This window comes from Netta rufina, assembly GCF_964035555.1.
Source record: "Netta rufina genome assembly, chromosome: 2".
NCBI lineage: Eukaryota > Metazoa > Chordata > Aves > Anseriformes > Anatidae > Netta > Netta rufina.
In genome coordinates this window covers 36,964,202-36,977,994 of record NC_140124.1, presented here as the reverse complement: position 1 = coordinate 36,977,994, position 13,793 = coordinate 36,964,202, and the positions used below count along the sequence as shown (strand labels likewise).

Genomic DNA, 13,793 nt, shown 5'->3' with positions numbered 1-13,793 from the left:
ATATTTACATCACCTGGTACATAGGACGTGGTATATTCAGGTCATAAGGCTTAAGCTGATAAAGACACAGAGACATGCAGCCTGTTCATGAACCTGACGGTCTGATCCAGCTCCAGGTGTGAGCTGTACCCCAGCTCTATCTGCCTACCCTCACCCATTCCTCCTGGTGCTGCCCTTTCCCCTGGGACTTTGGCACCTTTGACAAGCTCTTAAACTTTCCTAATTTGTAAGGGAAGATGTGCCTTAGCCACCTTGTGATAGACACACAGGATAACACCTGATGGCCACTGCTTGTGGTGAGCTGCTGTCCTTGCCAGGAGGGCAAGAGGAGCCTGAATGAATGACAACAAAGCAGATGAAAGTCTCAGTTTCAGCCGGACGAGCCCACATTCATTAACTAGCCCATCTGCCCAGCTTGTTTATTATTAATTCTGACGGCCGTCCAAGTGGGAGAAGCACCTTCATCAGAGGTCTCCATCTAGCAGGCCCTGCCAGTCAGAAACTGGGCAGGCCACCAGCGCTGCTGTCGGGGAGACACAGCTTTGGAAAGCAGCTCAGCGTCCAGTCAGGGCTTGCTGGGTGAGTGTGGTTGCAAATAGGAAGGGAAACACATGTTGCACATCTTTTTCATGTCAGGCCCTTTTCTCCTGCCAGTGCCATCGATCCAGCTAGCCTACACCTTTGTGATTTTAGGGCAGAAGTCATTTTCACAGCTTGCATACAGTTTTTGCAGTGAAATCCTGCAAATCTAACCTGGACCCAGGGCAGCACTTCCCTCTGGTACCTCCACTGCAGCCAGGAGGGGTCACGGTGCTGAAAGTCAGCCCTAGGATCAGCCCTAGGATGGCTTGGAGACCTCGTCCATACTCTGCTCCAGGGCACTTTGCCTGGGTGAAGGCTTCTCTCTGGCTCTGCATTGGAGCATCTCAGATCTCAGTTTTTGGCTTCCAGATAACACCAGAAGCAAGCAGTCTGCAAGAACAAAATGAAACAGGGCAAAGCCTATCTAAAATATGTTATTTCTTCAAGCAACTCTTTTATTCACAGATTGATATAATCACTTTCATTAATATAATTAGGCCCATAAAAATAATTTGAGTTTGAAAATAGTAAACATTTACTATTTTAAAGCTGACTATCTTAATTTTTATGCTCTCTGGAAACAACTGCCACTTAGACAAGTCCTGTATGGAGTTTTTCATTTTGCCTTCCTTCTCTTACTGAATACTTTCTTTGATATGGAAGATGTCGAAAGAGTAGTTTCCACACAAGAAGTGTAAGTGAGCTCACTTATGTAGGTAGAGTCTTCACAGAAGACTCTTTTCACAGAAAACCATGAAAGTCCTATTCTTGGGCTGAGACTTTTTCCACTGTTGGGGACTAGAGTATTATGAAGCTGTGTTTAGCAATCAAAGCTAATGTGGAGCCTAATGATATATATTGCATTTGCTGACAGCCTGTAAGCCTACCAAGGTAATATTTTTGTGTTGCAAAACAGGCCAGCACTGAACTGGCTTTGCATCCTGGACTTATCACAGTTACAAAATAGATACCAATGAAATGCAGTGTTTATTGGAAGATATTATAATATTATAATATTCATACCTCTGGTCTGTGACTCTCATTTTGTGCTCCCTCTTCTGTTGTATCCACCCATCATACCTGAGTGTGGAGGATCCTTGGGTCTGGGATCAGTCATTTCTTAAATATTTGCTTTACGAATACACCTGCCAGAGCATGGTCATGATTAATGATGGAGCCCCTGAAATACGAAAAACCTACATCATATAACTGCTATCTAGTCCATATATTATAATAATAGTAATTGCATGCTTTCTGAATTGTTTTTGCATGTCATATCAGTACATGCTATCACTGTTTATACCAGCAAACCTAAACTGATCTTCAACCTAACTTGTGGTATAGTAAAATTAGAATAAGACTATAAAGACTGAAACCAATGGCTATTTTGCTCCCAACTTTGTTTAGTATATTGGTTTTCACAATAGAAACTCTTCCAAAGAATTTCAGACTGTGCTTCCATAAAAGGAAAATGTCAGTACTTTATAACCCAGGACTTCACTTTGCTCATGAGGGCATGACGAGTATACTATGATTTTATGATTCTGTGATCTGTATTTAATGTTATTTTTGCCAAATATTTAAATAACAATTATTTTATTTTATTTTATTTTATTTTATTTTATTTTATTTTATTTTATTTTATTTTATTTTATTTTATTTTACTTTATTTTATTTTATTTTATTTTATTTTATTTTATTTTATTTTATTTTATTTTATTTTATTTTATTTAAGTAGCAGAACAACTGCAGTAATGCAAAACTTTTTCTGCAGTGGCTGCTAGTGACTGAATTCAGGGCAAGCCAATACAGAGTTTAACTCTACATATTTCTGTATGTTATCACGTGTGTGAACTGGAGATAGAACTCAAACCTTTGCTGCTTTTTAACGGGCACTGTCATTGTCAGTATATGTTTCTAGCTTTAAATAATATATATATACATATAATCTTTTTTTTTTTTTTTTAATTATAAATCTTTTGACTTATTCTAAATTGAAGTTTTCTTTTGAATTCAAACTTAACAGGAAAACTTCAGATAGAGTCTTTACTATGGAATCCTTTCAGACTTCAACAGACTTACCTCTCAACTGTATCATCTCAACTAATATTTTGGTAGAGAAAAAAAAATCTGCATAACATATAAAGTACTTCTGAATTCTACTGCCAGTAGGAATCTATGGCTTTTTTTTTTTTTTTTTTTTTTTTTCTGGTTGGTTGGAGAAAGGAAAGAAATGCCACTTTATTAAAAAATATTCAAGCTCAGGAAGGTAACTGAAATGGCATTTGTGAAATGCATTTCCCTGAACCCTGTGCCTAGATTGTCTTTTCAGACAAGGTGTGATGTAACCTGGCATCCGTGGAAGTGACTGCAGACAGTTTCTATTTTCAGGTAGCTAAACACCAGAAGTGATTCCCTGACTTAGCCAATAAGTCTGATATTGACACAAAACGAGATAGTGAAACACCTGCTGAGCTGTTCCCTTGCCACAAGTTAAAGCCACTTCAGTGCTTTAACAACCACACTCATCTGGTCAGCTATTTTCAGTGCATGAGGACTGGGCAAAATGCTGTTCCCATGAACGTGGGGTGGTGGAATGGGATGTAATAGAGTTTCTGAGACATTTGAAAAATTAGAAGTATCTCTGTCCCTTAGAGAAATGTGCGTTACATTGAGATATGATTAAAAACCAGCCTGCAACTGATTTGCACACAAATCTAGCAATTTTGCCAGGTTTGTCTTCCTAGAAACTTAATTTGGAGATTTTCTATTAATACCAGATACTTTACCATAGGCTCTTCTTCCTACTGTATCTGGCTCCCTGCCACCCTTCACTTCACAGACACCCATCCCTGGCTGCCAGTAGCCAGAGGAAGAAACCAACAGAGAGAAATAAGTATGTCCTGCACTTGGCAAAACCTTTGCAGAAGGCCCTCATCCTGATTACAGAGAGATTTCCTGGGGGGCAAATAGATTCAGAAAAGATGAGACAGTATAAATGCATCAGCTTCACATCATTTCTCAGTGGTTCTTTGGTCACAGCTGCTTATTTTGTCGATGGAAGTTTTCCTCTCAGAAAAGGGTAAATATATTGCTAAAAACAACCGATAGCCTGCCTTGCTCAACACTTGGTGGCAAAGCTGTCAGCTATGGTTGGGTTGCAGAGTCTTGATTCGTAGTGATGATGCACAAGTCAGAAATAAGGCAACGTGATTTCAGGCCCATGGGAAATATCATCAGATGTGCAGTGGAACAACTGCCCGCACTGTTATTAGAAAAGAGCCTGAAGTATTTTGGTCCATGGGAAAGGCTAGTGGGCAGCAGCATGCAGTGCTCCTTGGTCACATGTGGGCTGTGATGGTAACCAGAAGATGTCATTTCTAATACGCTTTTGGAACATGGCAGAAAGAGAGATAAATTATATTTCAATCTATTTCCTAACATTGGGTATCGTATATTTTCCAAAATCAGCCTGTGTCATAGCCATATTTAGAGCTTAAAACTCTGCATAGCCTGTAGCACAAGAAGACCTTATAAACTTGAGGGACCATGTGGTTTCTTAAGTTCCTGCTTGGATCCAGTGCTACAATGGACACAGAGTGTACAAAAGTCCTTTGGAATGGAAACTCACCTTATTCTGTAAGATGTATTTGTGGTGTTCAAGACAATGGATGATGTTTGTATTGAACAGATCTCCCTTGTTTGGAACAGAAGAAACAGCTTCACCACAGACCGTGCTGTCTCCTCGGCCCTCCTCCACCGCCCCTGTTTCCACCACCGTACTTCAGGCACAGCTGGAGCACTGTAAGTGTAGCCCAGGAGCCTTTCTCTTCTATTTACTTGACTTTTGATGTGTGACAAAGACTGAAGTATCCTCTCTGAGCACTGCTTCACGGTGTCACTCAGCAAACCTATCTGTCTATGTTGGTAGGGCTCTGCTACTTTCCTAGAGCAAGACAATCCTGAGCTAAGGGAAATATCAATGCAGTAAACCAAGGAAGGTCAAAATGGCAATTTCTCATCCTACACAATGATTTCAAAGTATACGCTATATGTGTCCTATTTTGTATCATGTTTGCCTTAGTCAGTGACATGAAGGTCCTAAAATACTCCCAAGGAATCTATTCCCACCATTTAATTTAGCGGAAAGATGGGTTTGAGTTGCTGGTATGGGCTTTTCACTCTCAGACCCTTGCATGTACCTGCTCTAGATGATATGTGTCCATAAACATATGCTAACATATACAGCATACAGTGGGTATATGACATAACAGTTTGCCCACTTGCACTTGTTGCCAAGGCCTGTTACTTCCAATACGCTTTCTGTCCCAATATAAAGAATTTTTCCACCTACTTCGTAATGCCCATTTCTTAATTCTACTAGTCATTTACCATATGCAAATACTGCAATTAGTAGAAGCATTATGTAAACAGTGATTAAAAAGATATCTGACAAGAAATAAACCAAGAAAAAATACAGCATAAAATCCCCCACTGTCTTCAGAGAGATCAGATTTGAGTTCAGGGAATTATTCCTCCCAAACCAAAATCTAGTTGCTTCCACCTTTCCCATCTCCTCCTCCTCCTCCTCTTCCTTTTCACTTGGAAGATGAAGAGCAGCTTTGCTAACCCAGTGTTTCTGCTGCACTGTTCATATTTCCAGGGGTGATTTATTTTGATTTCTTTTGTCACGAGATATAGACCAGCCAGTTTACTCATGCAAGCTTAATTATGAAGTCAAAAGATTAGGGAAACTATAAGGGAATCCACTCTGATCAGTAGTGAATGAATGCTTCCTGGTTGGTATCTACTGGAGCGAAGTTCACGCTGCCTATACCCATGCAGAGTGCAGTTGGTATTATTAGAGCAAAGATGCTATTTTTGGAGAGGAGCTGCTACTTGTAAAGCGTGATGGGGAGAGCAGGGTCAAGTCTAAGAATAGCCCTGAGTCCCACACTGGCTTGGAGGGGATGAGATAGCCTGGCTGCGGCATGCCTGGGAAAGGAGGAGGAAATGTGGGGCAGGACACTATGCCGAAGTGATAATGTTGAAGCATTCATGAAGATAACCTTGTGACAAACCATAGGCTTCTCCCTCAGGCAGTAATTAAGTGCCATTTGGACTGTAGTGGCTTCTTATTTGTGCTTTTCTCCATGTTCTCTATGAGTGTTCATTCATATATTTTACCTTACGTAGAAGCTGCTTACTCTGGACATGAAGGACTTGTGCCAGGAGCTCCAGATAACAATGCCTGACTTGCATTGCCCCACAGGGCCTCCTGGCCCCCAGGTGAGTGATGCATTTGTGACCAAACCACAGCAGTCTTTCGCTTGCTCCAAGGTCCTTACAAAGCTGTTACACATTTTCTGTAAATGCCTTTTATGCCTTAATAAGCATATCAAACTCTGGCTTAATTTCATTTTGGTATGACTATGCATAAATCATGTAGGCTTCCTACCCTGTGTTCTCATTCCTGCCTTGCAAATTTCACGTTCACCCTTCATTGTCATGTAGTTTTACAGTGGGTGGCACCCACGAAAAATCCCAGAGTTGCCATCACTTCCTTCAGAGGCACTTTGTTGGTTTATTTCTTCACTTTATTCTCTTGTTATGTGAGGAGAAAGAGCCTGTGGAGTTGATGCACAAGAGGTGCAATCAATTTGAGTGTTAGTGGAGTACATCCCTGAGAAGGCCCATACCTACAGTGCAGACCAGAGGCAAGAAGGGGCTTTGGGAAGGGCAATGGGATAAACTTCCAGTTTAACCTGCAAAATCTGTGCTTGCTGGGTAGCCTTGGGACAGCCCCTTTGGGCTCCTATTTCATCTACAATTTGTACATTTGAAGCATAGGGCAGAAGGTCAGAAATCTTCCAAGGAAATGTTCCACTTCTAGGGGAGAAGGTTTTGTGCATGTCTCATTGTTGTGGAGAATATCACCCATCTATCCTTCTGTTCCAATTTGTTCCCTCCAAAGGAAAATAAAACTGAAGGGAAAGTCTTTTAGCATGTGAACTAGGAGGCACATGGAGAAGTGGTGGTTTATCCTACCCTGTGTTGAGAAAAATCTCTTCATTATGGAGCAGTCCCATGGTGTGTTGGGCACCATCTAGATCTTCAGTATATGTGGAAGAAGCTGTTGTAATTTTAGTCTTTGCCAGACTGTCTTTTTGAAACAATCCTCTTAATGCTACCTCTGACTTAAATTGGAAAAACAATAAGGTCAGTTCTATTGTTCTGCAAGGTTCACTGCTATAAATAATAATTAACCTTGCAACGGAATGATCTATGATCCCTCCAAGAACATTTTTAAATAGAGTAGGCTGACAGATTTTATCACAACCACTAACAGTAGGATGGGTATAACATGGCTTTGGAATTTTTAATTATAAATTGTGGGATGGTGTTTTATAGAGGGACAGTATTAGAGCCAGCAATCCTCCAGACAATACCTTTATGAAAATGGTCACAGGAAAAGAAGTGCTACAGTTTCTAAAAAATATCTCAAAAGTATTTCTGAATTGCTTTCTGTTGTAAATGCATGACTTTCATATGAGTTGTAAAAGCTCATACTGTTGAGCCAGAGCTGAGTTTTAACACTTTGTCAAAAGGAGAATTAGATTTGTAATGATGTGACTCAGCATATAATTCATCCCATGTATAAACCAAGGTAAAGGGAAAGAAAGATAAAATTTGGCTCTGACTCTAATACAGTACATTCTGATTTACACTATTTAAAGTCTAAAATTACTGACTACAATAGTTGGATTAATTTGCATTTGAGGGTGTGGTTGCTCCTGTTCATGTACAATTTGCATCATGTTTTGGACTATATAAAATAACCAGGATTGTAACCTGGAGTGATTTATATGGTGAGCCTAATGCTCTTTGTATGACGTGGGATTTTCCCTAGTCATTCAGAAACAAAAGGGTTCTCTGAAGCACTCTAGAAAAAACAGCTTTTTTTTTTTTTTTTCTGATTTTTACTTTTATTTTTATTTTCTGAGCATGTCCCTCGATTAAAATGTTTCCTGAAAGGGGAATAAGCCTCACGTGAAGGAGAGCAATATCTTCATTTCTGAGGGCTTAAAAAGATTTGTGAGCCTTGATCAATCTCTACTTCAAATCTGAATCAGTCTTTTCTAACCATGTCTTTCAGATTATGTCACCCTTGCCTATAATTTATGTCCAGCTTCCCAAAGCCACATTATTTCATTCAGTTGCAATTTCAGGAAAGTAGGAAAAGACTTTTGAAAATTTGCTATTGGTTATCTTTGAAAGGCAGCTCCACTCTAACTGGGAGATGTATATTCATATATTTTGGGGGTGTTTTCAAACCACGGGAAACAATTATCTCTGCTCAACAGCTTACATCTGGACTGGCCACTAGGCAGCAGGAGGGTAATATTGACTGTAGAGGATGTCAGGCTTAAAGCTACATTTGCAATTTAACTAAAAATTTGAGATTTGTTTAATCATGAGGAGACAAATTTACCACAAGTTATGTGAAGTTTATTTGTTTTTAAAGTAATTCAATCACAACAACAGTAATGACAATTGCATTTCAAAGAAGAACATTTCAGTTTCTTAACTATTACTCTGTAGAAAATGCCATTCCATAAACACAGGAAAATACGTAAAACAAGAAACATTGGGAACCTCTTGTTATTTTTATGAAAAGATGAGCAATAATTTTTGAATGTTACCATTGCAAGTTTGTTTTTTTTTGTTTGTTTGTTTGTTTGTTTTTTTGTTAGAATGCCCATGGTATTAAGAAGTTCTTAAAATGGCTACAAAATATTCAGCAGAGGCATAGACAGCCCCTAAAGTTGACAGCCACTGTCTCCTTCCCATGAGGTTGCATGGAAGCTCTGTTCCACGTGAGCAGGCAGGCAGGAAACAGGGATGAGGACAGGAAGCCTCATGAGGAGATGGGTTGCAAAGCTGTGCCCAGGATGCTAAAAATTCAAACTGGTGTCTTCAAGCTTCAAGATTCAGAAATGGTGACAATCTTTGATGTCTACAGCACCCTTCAGAGTCCATCCCACGTGGTTTATGCCATTTCCCTTACCTGCTTTGTCTGACCTCCTTTGCCAGCTGATGCAATGTCTCTGTGTCCTTGCAGTCAATCATTCTTCAAGGCTCCAACAACTTCCCTGCTTTCTTGTGCCCCAGGCACTTTTTCTTGCTAGTTTTCTTCACCAAGGAGATGCCCCTGTGCTTCTCATGTCAGTGCAACTCTCCAGCCTGCCTTCAGCAGTGACTCAGACCTGGCATTTAGAGAAAATGTTCAAACACCTCATCCAACACCCTCACCTTGTGGGGTCACATCGCTCCCAGGAAGCACCAGCAGGGACATGGGCTGGGGGAAGGCCAATACCAGTGCCTTCTTACTAATACTGCTCAATAACAGCACTCATTTTTGTCCCTAGGGTCCACGAGGAATTCCTGGCATAATGGGACCAAAAGGAGAGAAAGTAAGTGCCTGTTGTTATGGTGTTTGGTGTGTTTTTGAGGAGTCAAGGAAAGAGATGGGGGTGTGGGGGGTCACTCACTTTTTTTCTTGTCTGTTTAGTCAATGATGGGCTTTATGGACATGTGGGGATTTGCTTTAATTTGAATGTAGAGCTGTGGGTAAGTTTGAAGCCATAATTCAAAGCATCATCTTCTAGGGTTCATTTTCAATCCTGAAATATTTTTATGGCTTCTCATGATAGCTGCCTCTGTCTACATTATGGATAAGAGAGTATCTTGGGTGTCTTGCTGATCCCACAGTTTTTGAATACCCTGTTCTCTGGGAGGATGTGAGAAGCAAAGGTTTCCTATCCACCGTTAGTTGTATGGGTCAGATCAGATAGTAAAGGTGGTCTATATGTGAGGTTATGGCTTCAGACCTGCAAAGCGTTTGCTCCATGATGATGCTTAAAGAAGCTGGGCATAATTACATGCTTTACAAGAGTGGGTCTATAGATTTAGGGCTGAGAACACAGGAAAGGTCCAGGACCTCTGTTAAAAATTCTTCCCATTTTACCTCTGGAAAAAAAAGTCCAGAAGGTAAAGATATTCCCGATGTTGTTTATAAATGCATTGACTGATGAGCCGCTGTGGTCTGTGTGGTATCTCTGAGACTAACATATTCCTTTCTCTGGCAGGGGGAGATCGGCAGGCCAGGAAGAAAGGTATGAACAAAAGGTGCTGCCTCAGACACCAGCCTGATACCTGACACATAGCAGCTGCCAGAGAGGAGCACAGGCAATCGATAAATACAAATCAGCTAATGTTGAAGTGTTGAGCCTATTTGTGTTGCTCCCATGCATAGCCAGGAGAGTGGTAGGAGCTCTGGGTACAGGGCTGGAGAGCTGTCACAGCTGGTTTGAATTTGGTAAATTGCCTCAGTAAGAGCATCAATCTTCAGCCAGGCAATTAGGAGTGGGAGATTACCTGAATTATACCTCTGGGGACAGGGGAAGCGAAGTATGGGACCTACCATAAAAGGTCTATTTAAAAACAACAACAACAACAACAAAGCCAAATCAACCTTTTTACTGCTCCAAAGCTGAAGCCAGGCTCGACCAAAGAGCCCAGAAGGAGGAATGGCCATTAATGGCCACTTCCAAAGCTTTGGCACCAAAGCAATATGCTGACTACAGTCTTCTGCTTGGTGACACATGAGCCATGATATATTGTCAAAAATATGTGCCCCTATGTGTGATGAAACAGAATATGTTATCTCAGTCGTTAAGTGCTTCCATTTAATGTAATTAATTTTAAAAGAAGACAGAAATGCAGGATGAAATCAGAGATATGTGGGGGGTAGTCATTAACCAGGAAAAGAAATACCATTCTAATAATAAGCAAAGGATTTTGACACTAGCTACTTATCGGTAATTCAAATGGATATGAAACATATAAACAAAGAGTTCTTTTTATTTAATATAGATTTCAAATGCCCTATAGTAAACAAAAATACTACTTAGATATATTTAAGTGTTCAAATCTAATGTATGAGACAGAGTCACCCATCAACCTACACAGGAGTGCAAACCTTAATTCATATTTACTTTTCTGACAAGAACTAGTAGGTCCCAGAGGAGAAGTTGCCCATAAAACAGTATAATTCCTGCTAAAAGCTCTCTGGTGCATGGAAGGTCACTGTTAGCTCCAAAGTCATGATCAGATTTCCAGGACCATGTTGTCAAGTGGCATAAAGCAGTGGAATAGCACTAATCTGCTGCATTTTAGCAGCTAGTCAAGGAGTGATTTACAGGCAGAAGATAAAATAGATAAGTAACTGTATGTATGTAGTTAATACTAGTCACAAGACAGCAAAGAGCAATTACAGCTAGTAATATGAGTGCTCATAATAAAATTAATGGTAAATAAAACCAGGAATGTCTTAGTTAAAGGTTTGTTTCTGTTCTTACTGTAAATTGCATTTGTACGGATAGAATTACATGCAGGTCTTTTTGATTTACGTTGTATTATTAAATGAGAGGAAGAATTAAGTTATTGATCCTGGGTTTTTGGATTATTATTTTGACTACACGTAGATTTCCTCTGTAGCTGATCTACTTATTTGAATCAGTATAACTTGGTATTTCTGAGTCTACATTTCCTCCAGTAGCATCAACATAAACAATATTGTGAATACAACATAGTATATATATATATATATATATATATATATATATATAGTATTAAAAACAAGGTGGAGAAGAATTTGCAGTTCTTTTCTTGAAAATACTGTATTTCTCCACATCACCTGTCTGCAGTGGAGACCTGTGTGTAGGAATAATGTTACAAGAATCATTGTAATCGATGTTTTCCGTTCAAGGGTAGACCAGGTCCCCCGGGTGTCCCTGGGATGCCAGGACCAGTAGGATGGCCTGGACCTGTGGGACCAAAGGTAAGACTAAAATTCACACAGGATGATTACTAAACATAATGATCTGAACACACGAGTTGCTCGGGAAGTCTCTAAACCACTGTCTGCTAGAGGCTGGGGAGCTGCAACAGTGCAAGGACACTCGGTGCTTGCCCTGTTTCTCACACTGCTCTGCCAAGACCTGCCCAGTCTAGGGTTAGGACACCACACCTTCATCATAGCCCTACATAGTCAATCTGATCTTGATTAAAATATGCCACAGGTAAATTGAAAGTCAAGTCTAATGAAGACTCATTTATAACCACTGGTGCCTCACAGCCACACGAATCAGTGTTTCAAAACTGGTCATCATCCCCATGGCTGTTCTTGATGATCTCTTTGCCTGAATGTGTACTTCTTGACAGCATAAAGGGGAACACCAGGCTGCATTCAGGGGAAAGGGATTACAAACCATGTGGATTGCTGATTTGTTCTATGAAGCTCACTGCTATACAGACAAACACTAATTACTGTGAATTTTCATAGCCAACAGCAGAAGAAATGGCAGGACATGCTTTCCTACTGCAGGGTGGTTGCTTCATCTGCATTTATTATAAAAAAAAGCTGCATGACAGTTCTTTTCTGACTATTACCTTATACAAAAGGTACACAGATTTTCACAGGAGCCATGGAATACAAATTTCCTACTGGGGCATTTGAGATAGAAAGCCTGTTTTTATTCAATCCAGTACGTATCAGACAGAAGGATGACATACTATGTTTCATTTGAAATTGCATTTTCTAGCGAATGTTTGACTCTTTTTTCACTCCATACGGGTTGCTGCCCAATCTCAGAGGACATTATGCCATAGGCTTTGCTACTGCAAGAATAAGAGTAGATTACTTCAGAATTCAAGCCATACATGGGAAGCAAACGCTTAAGCTCTTCACAGACATGTCAGATGAGGAACATTACATTATGTGGTAATGTAGGCAAAGAATTGTATGCTTTTTTTGCCTGTGAACTAAAAAGGAGCCCACGTTCACTTTGAACTGGGAGATAGGACATGGTGTCTCCCCAGAAGCACCATGTGCTGTGATACTGTGCAGCAGGAGCAGTGAGAGCAGAAGGAAGATCCAGCAACCTTGTTCCCTCACGTTCTAAGTACTGAGAGCAGAGCAGTCAGAAAACTCATTCAGTTCAGCTTTTCTTTATATAAGTCCTGTCTTTACTTACGAAAACTTTCTAATTTTGATTTTATCTCCTCCTCATCTATTGTTGTTTTCACTGCACTCCTAGAAGTATACCTCACATTGAGTAATGTATTTTTTCAATATACTTCTACTGCATGTCCTACTTCCTGTTTAATGTCCATTCTCCTGCTTTTATTATGTCCTCTGATAAATCTCTCCTCTGTTCTTCTGATGTGTTACTACTTTCATTCCTTCCAGTCACCACAAATTTCTGTTTCCTGCCTGAAGGCTCCAGCTGAACAGAGGGCAGTAGATGTCTCTGCTCACTTCCATAGGTTGTGTCTCTCTTTCCTTTTTCTTCTGATCTCCGATCTTCCCAGACTCCTGATAGTCATCTTCATTATAGTCATTCATAGCCTCTTCTTTTTGCTGTAGATCTCTAGTAAGCTGTTGTTTGTTTGTTTTAATTCTCATTCCCTTCTATGTGCCTTCTATTTCTTCAGCTGGGTCTCCTTTCTTATCTTCTCTTTCTCAGACACAGTCTTGGTCCAACCCTTATTTCTCCTACTTTGTTTCTTCAAGTCTTTTCTGAACTTCTACTGAGGTAGCAGCCAATGTGAAAATCCTCTCCAATACTTGGACAGTGAAAGCCAAAGGAGAATGAGAGCCAAATGTGTTTTGCTGGTAGGGCTGCTGCATATCTTCAGGGACTACTCTGTATTTCCCCTTAGATATAATTAGCTGACAGTAGACAGAGAGGATGTTGTAAAGTCTTTACATGATTTATTGTCTCCAAACCACTGTAAAGCCCATAATATCTCAGAACAATGATAAAAGTAATCACTATGTCTCTCCAAGCCATAAAGGCTTGCAGCAAAATAACCTTCTTTTCTGCATCTCAGTGAAAGCAATGTTTGGAAGAGACAATGCAACTTCAGGTAGAATAAGGATGTACTTCAGCTGCTAATTGCTTGCATGTCCATTAATGACATCTGCCAAAACTGAAGCACAAATTACACACCGAAGGAAATGCAGCTAGAAGAATAGCATCATATATGACGATTCAGATAGAACACAATTGCAATATAGGCCTCTGACTACAATGCTACAGCAAGGTCAGGCTTGTCCCGTGTATTTGACACAAAACCCCAAGCAC

At 40.1% G+C, this 13,793-nt stretch overlaps 1 protein-coding gene across 1 annotated transcript in view; it reads left to right on the top strand.

The window, feature by feature from the left end:
* The window catches only part of COLQ (collagen like tail subunit of asymmetric acetylcholinesterase), a gene marked incomplete at both ends in the record, with an annotated part of 37,998 nt that overhangs the window by 7,144 nt on the left and 17,061 nt on the right, over positions 1-13,793 (top strand). The window contains 5 exon segments of the mRNA XM_084306990.1: positions 4,274-4,386; positions 5,779-5,871; positions 9,012-9,056; positions 9,732-9,758; positions 11,414-11,485. Of these exon segments, the coding sequence (XP_084163116.1) occupies positions 4,274-4,386; positions 5,779-5,871; positions 9,012-9,056; positions 9,732-9,758; positions 11,414-11,485 (350 nt within the window).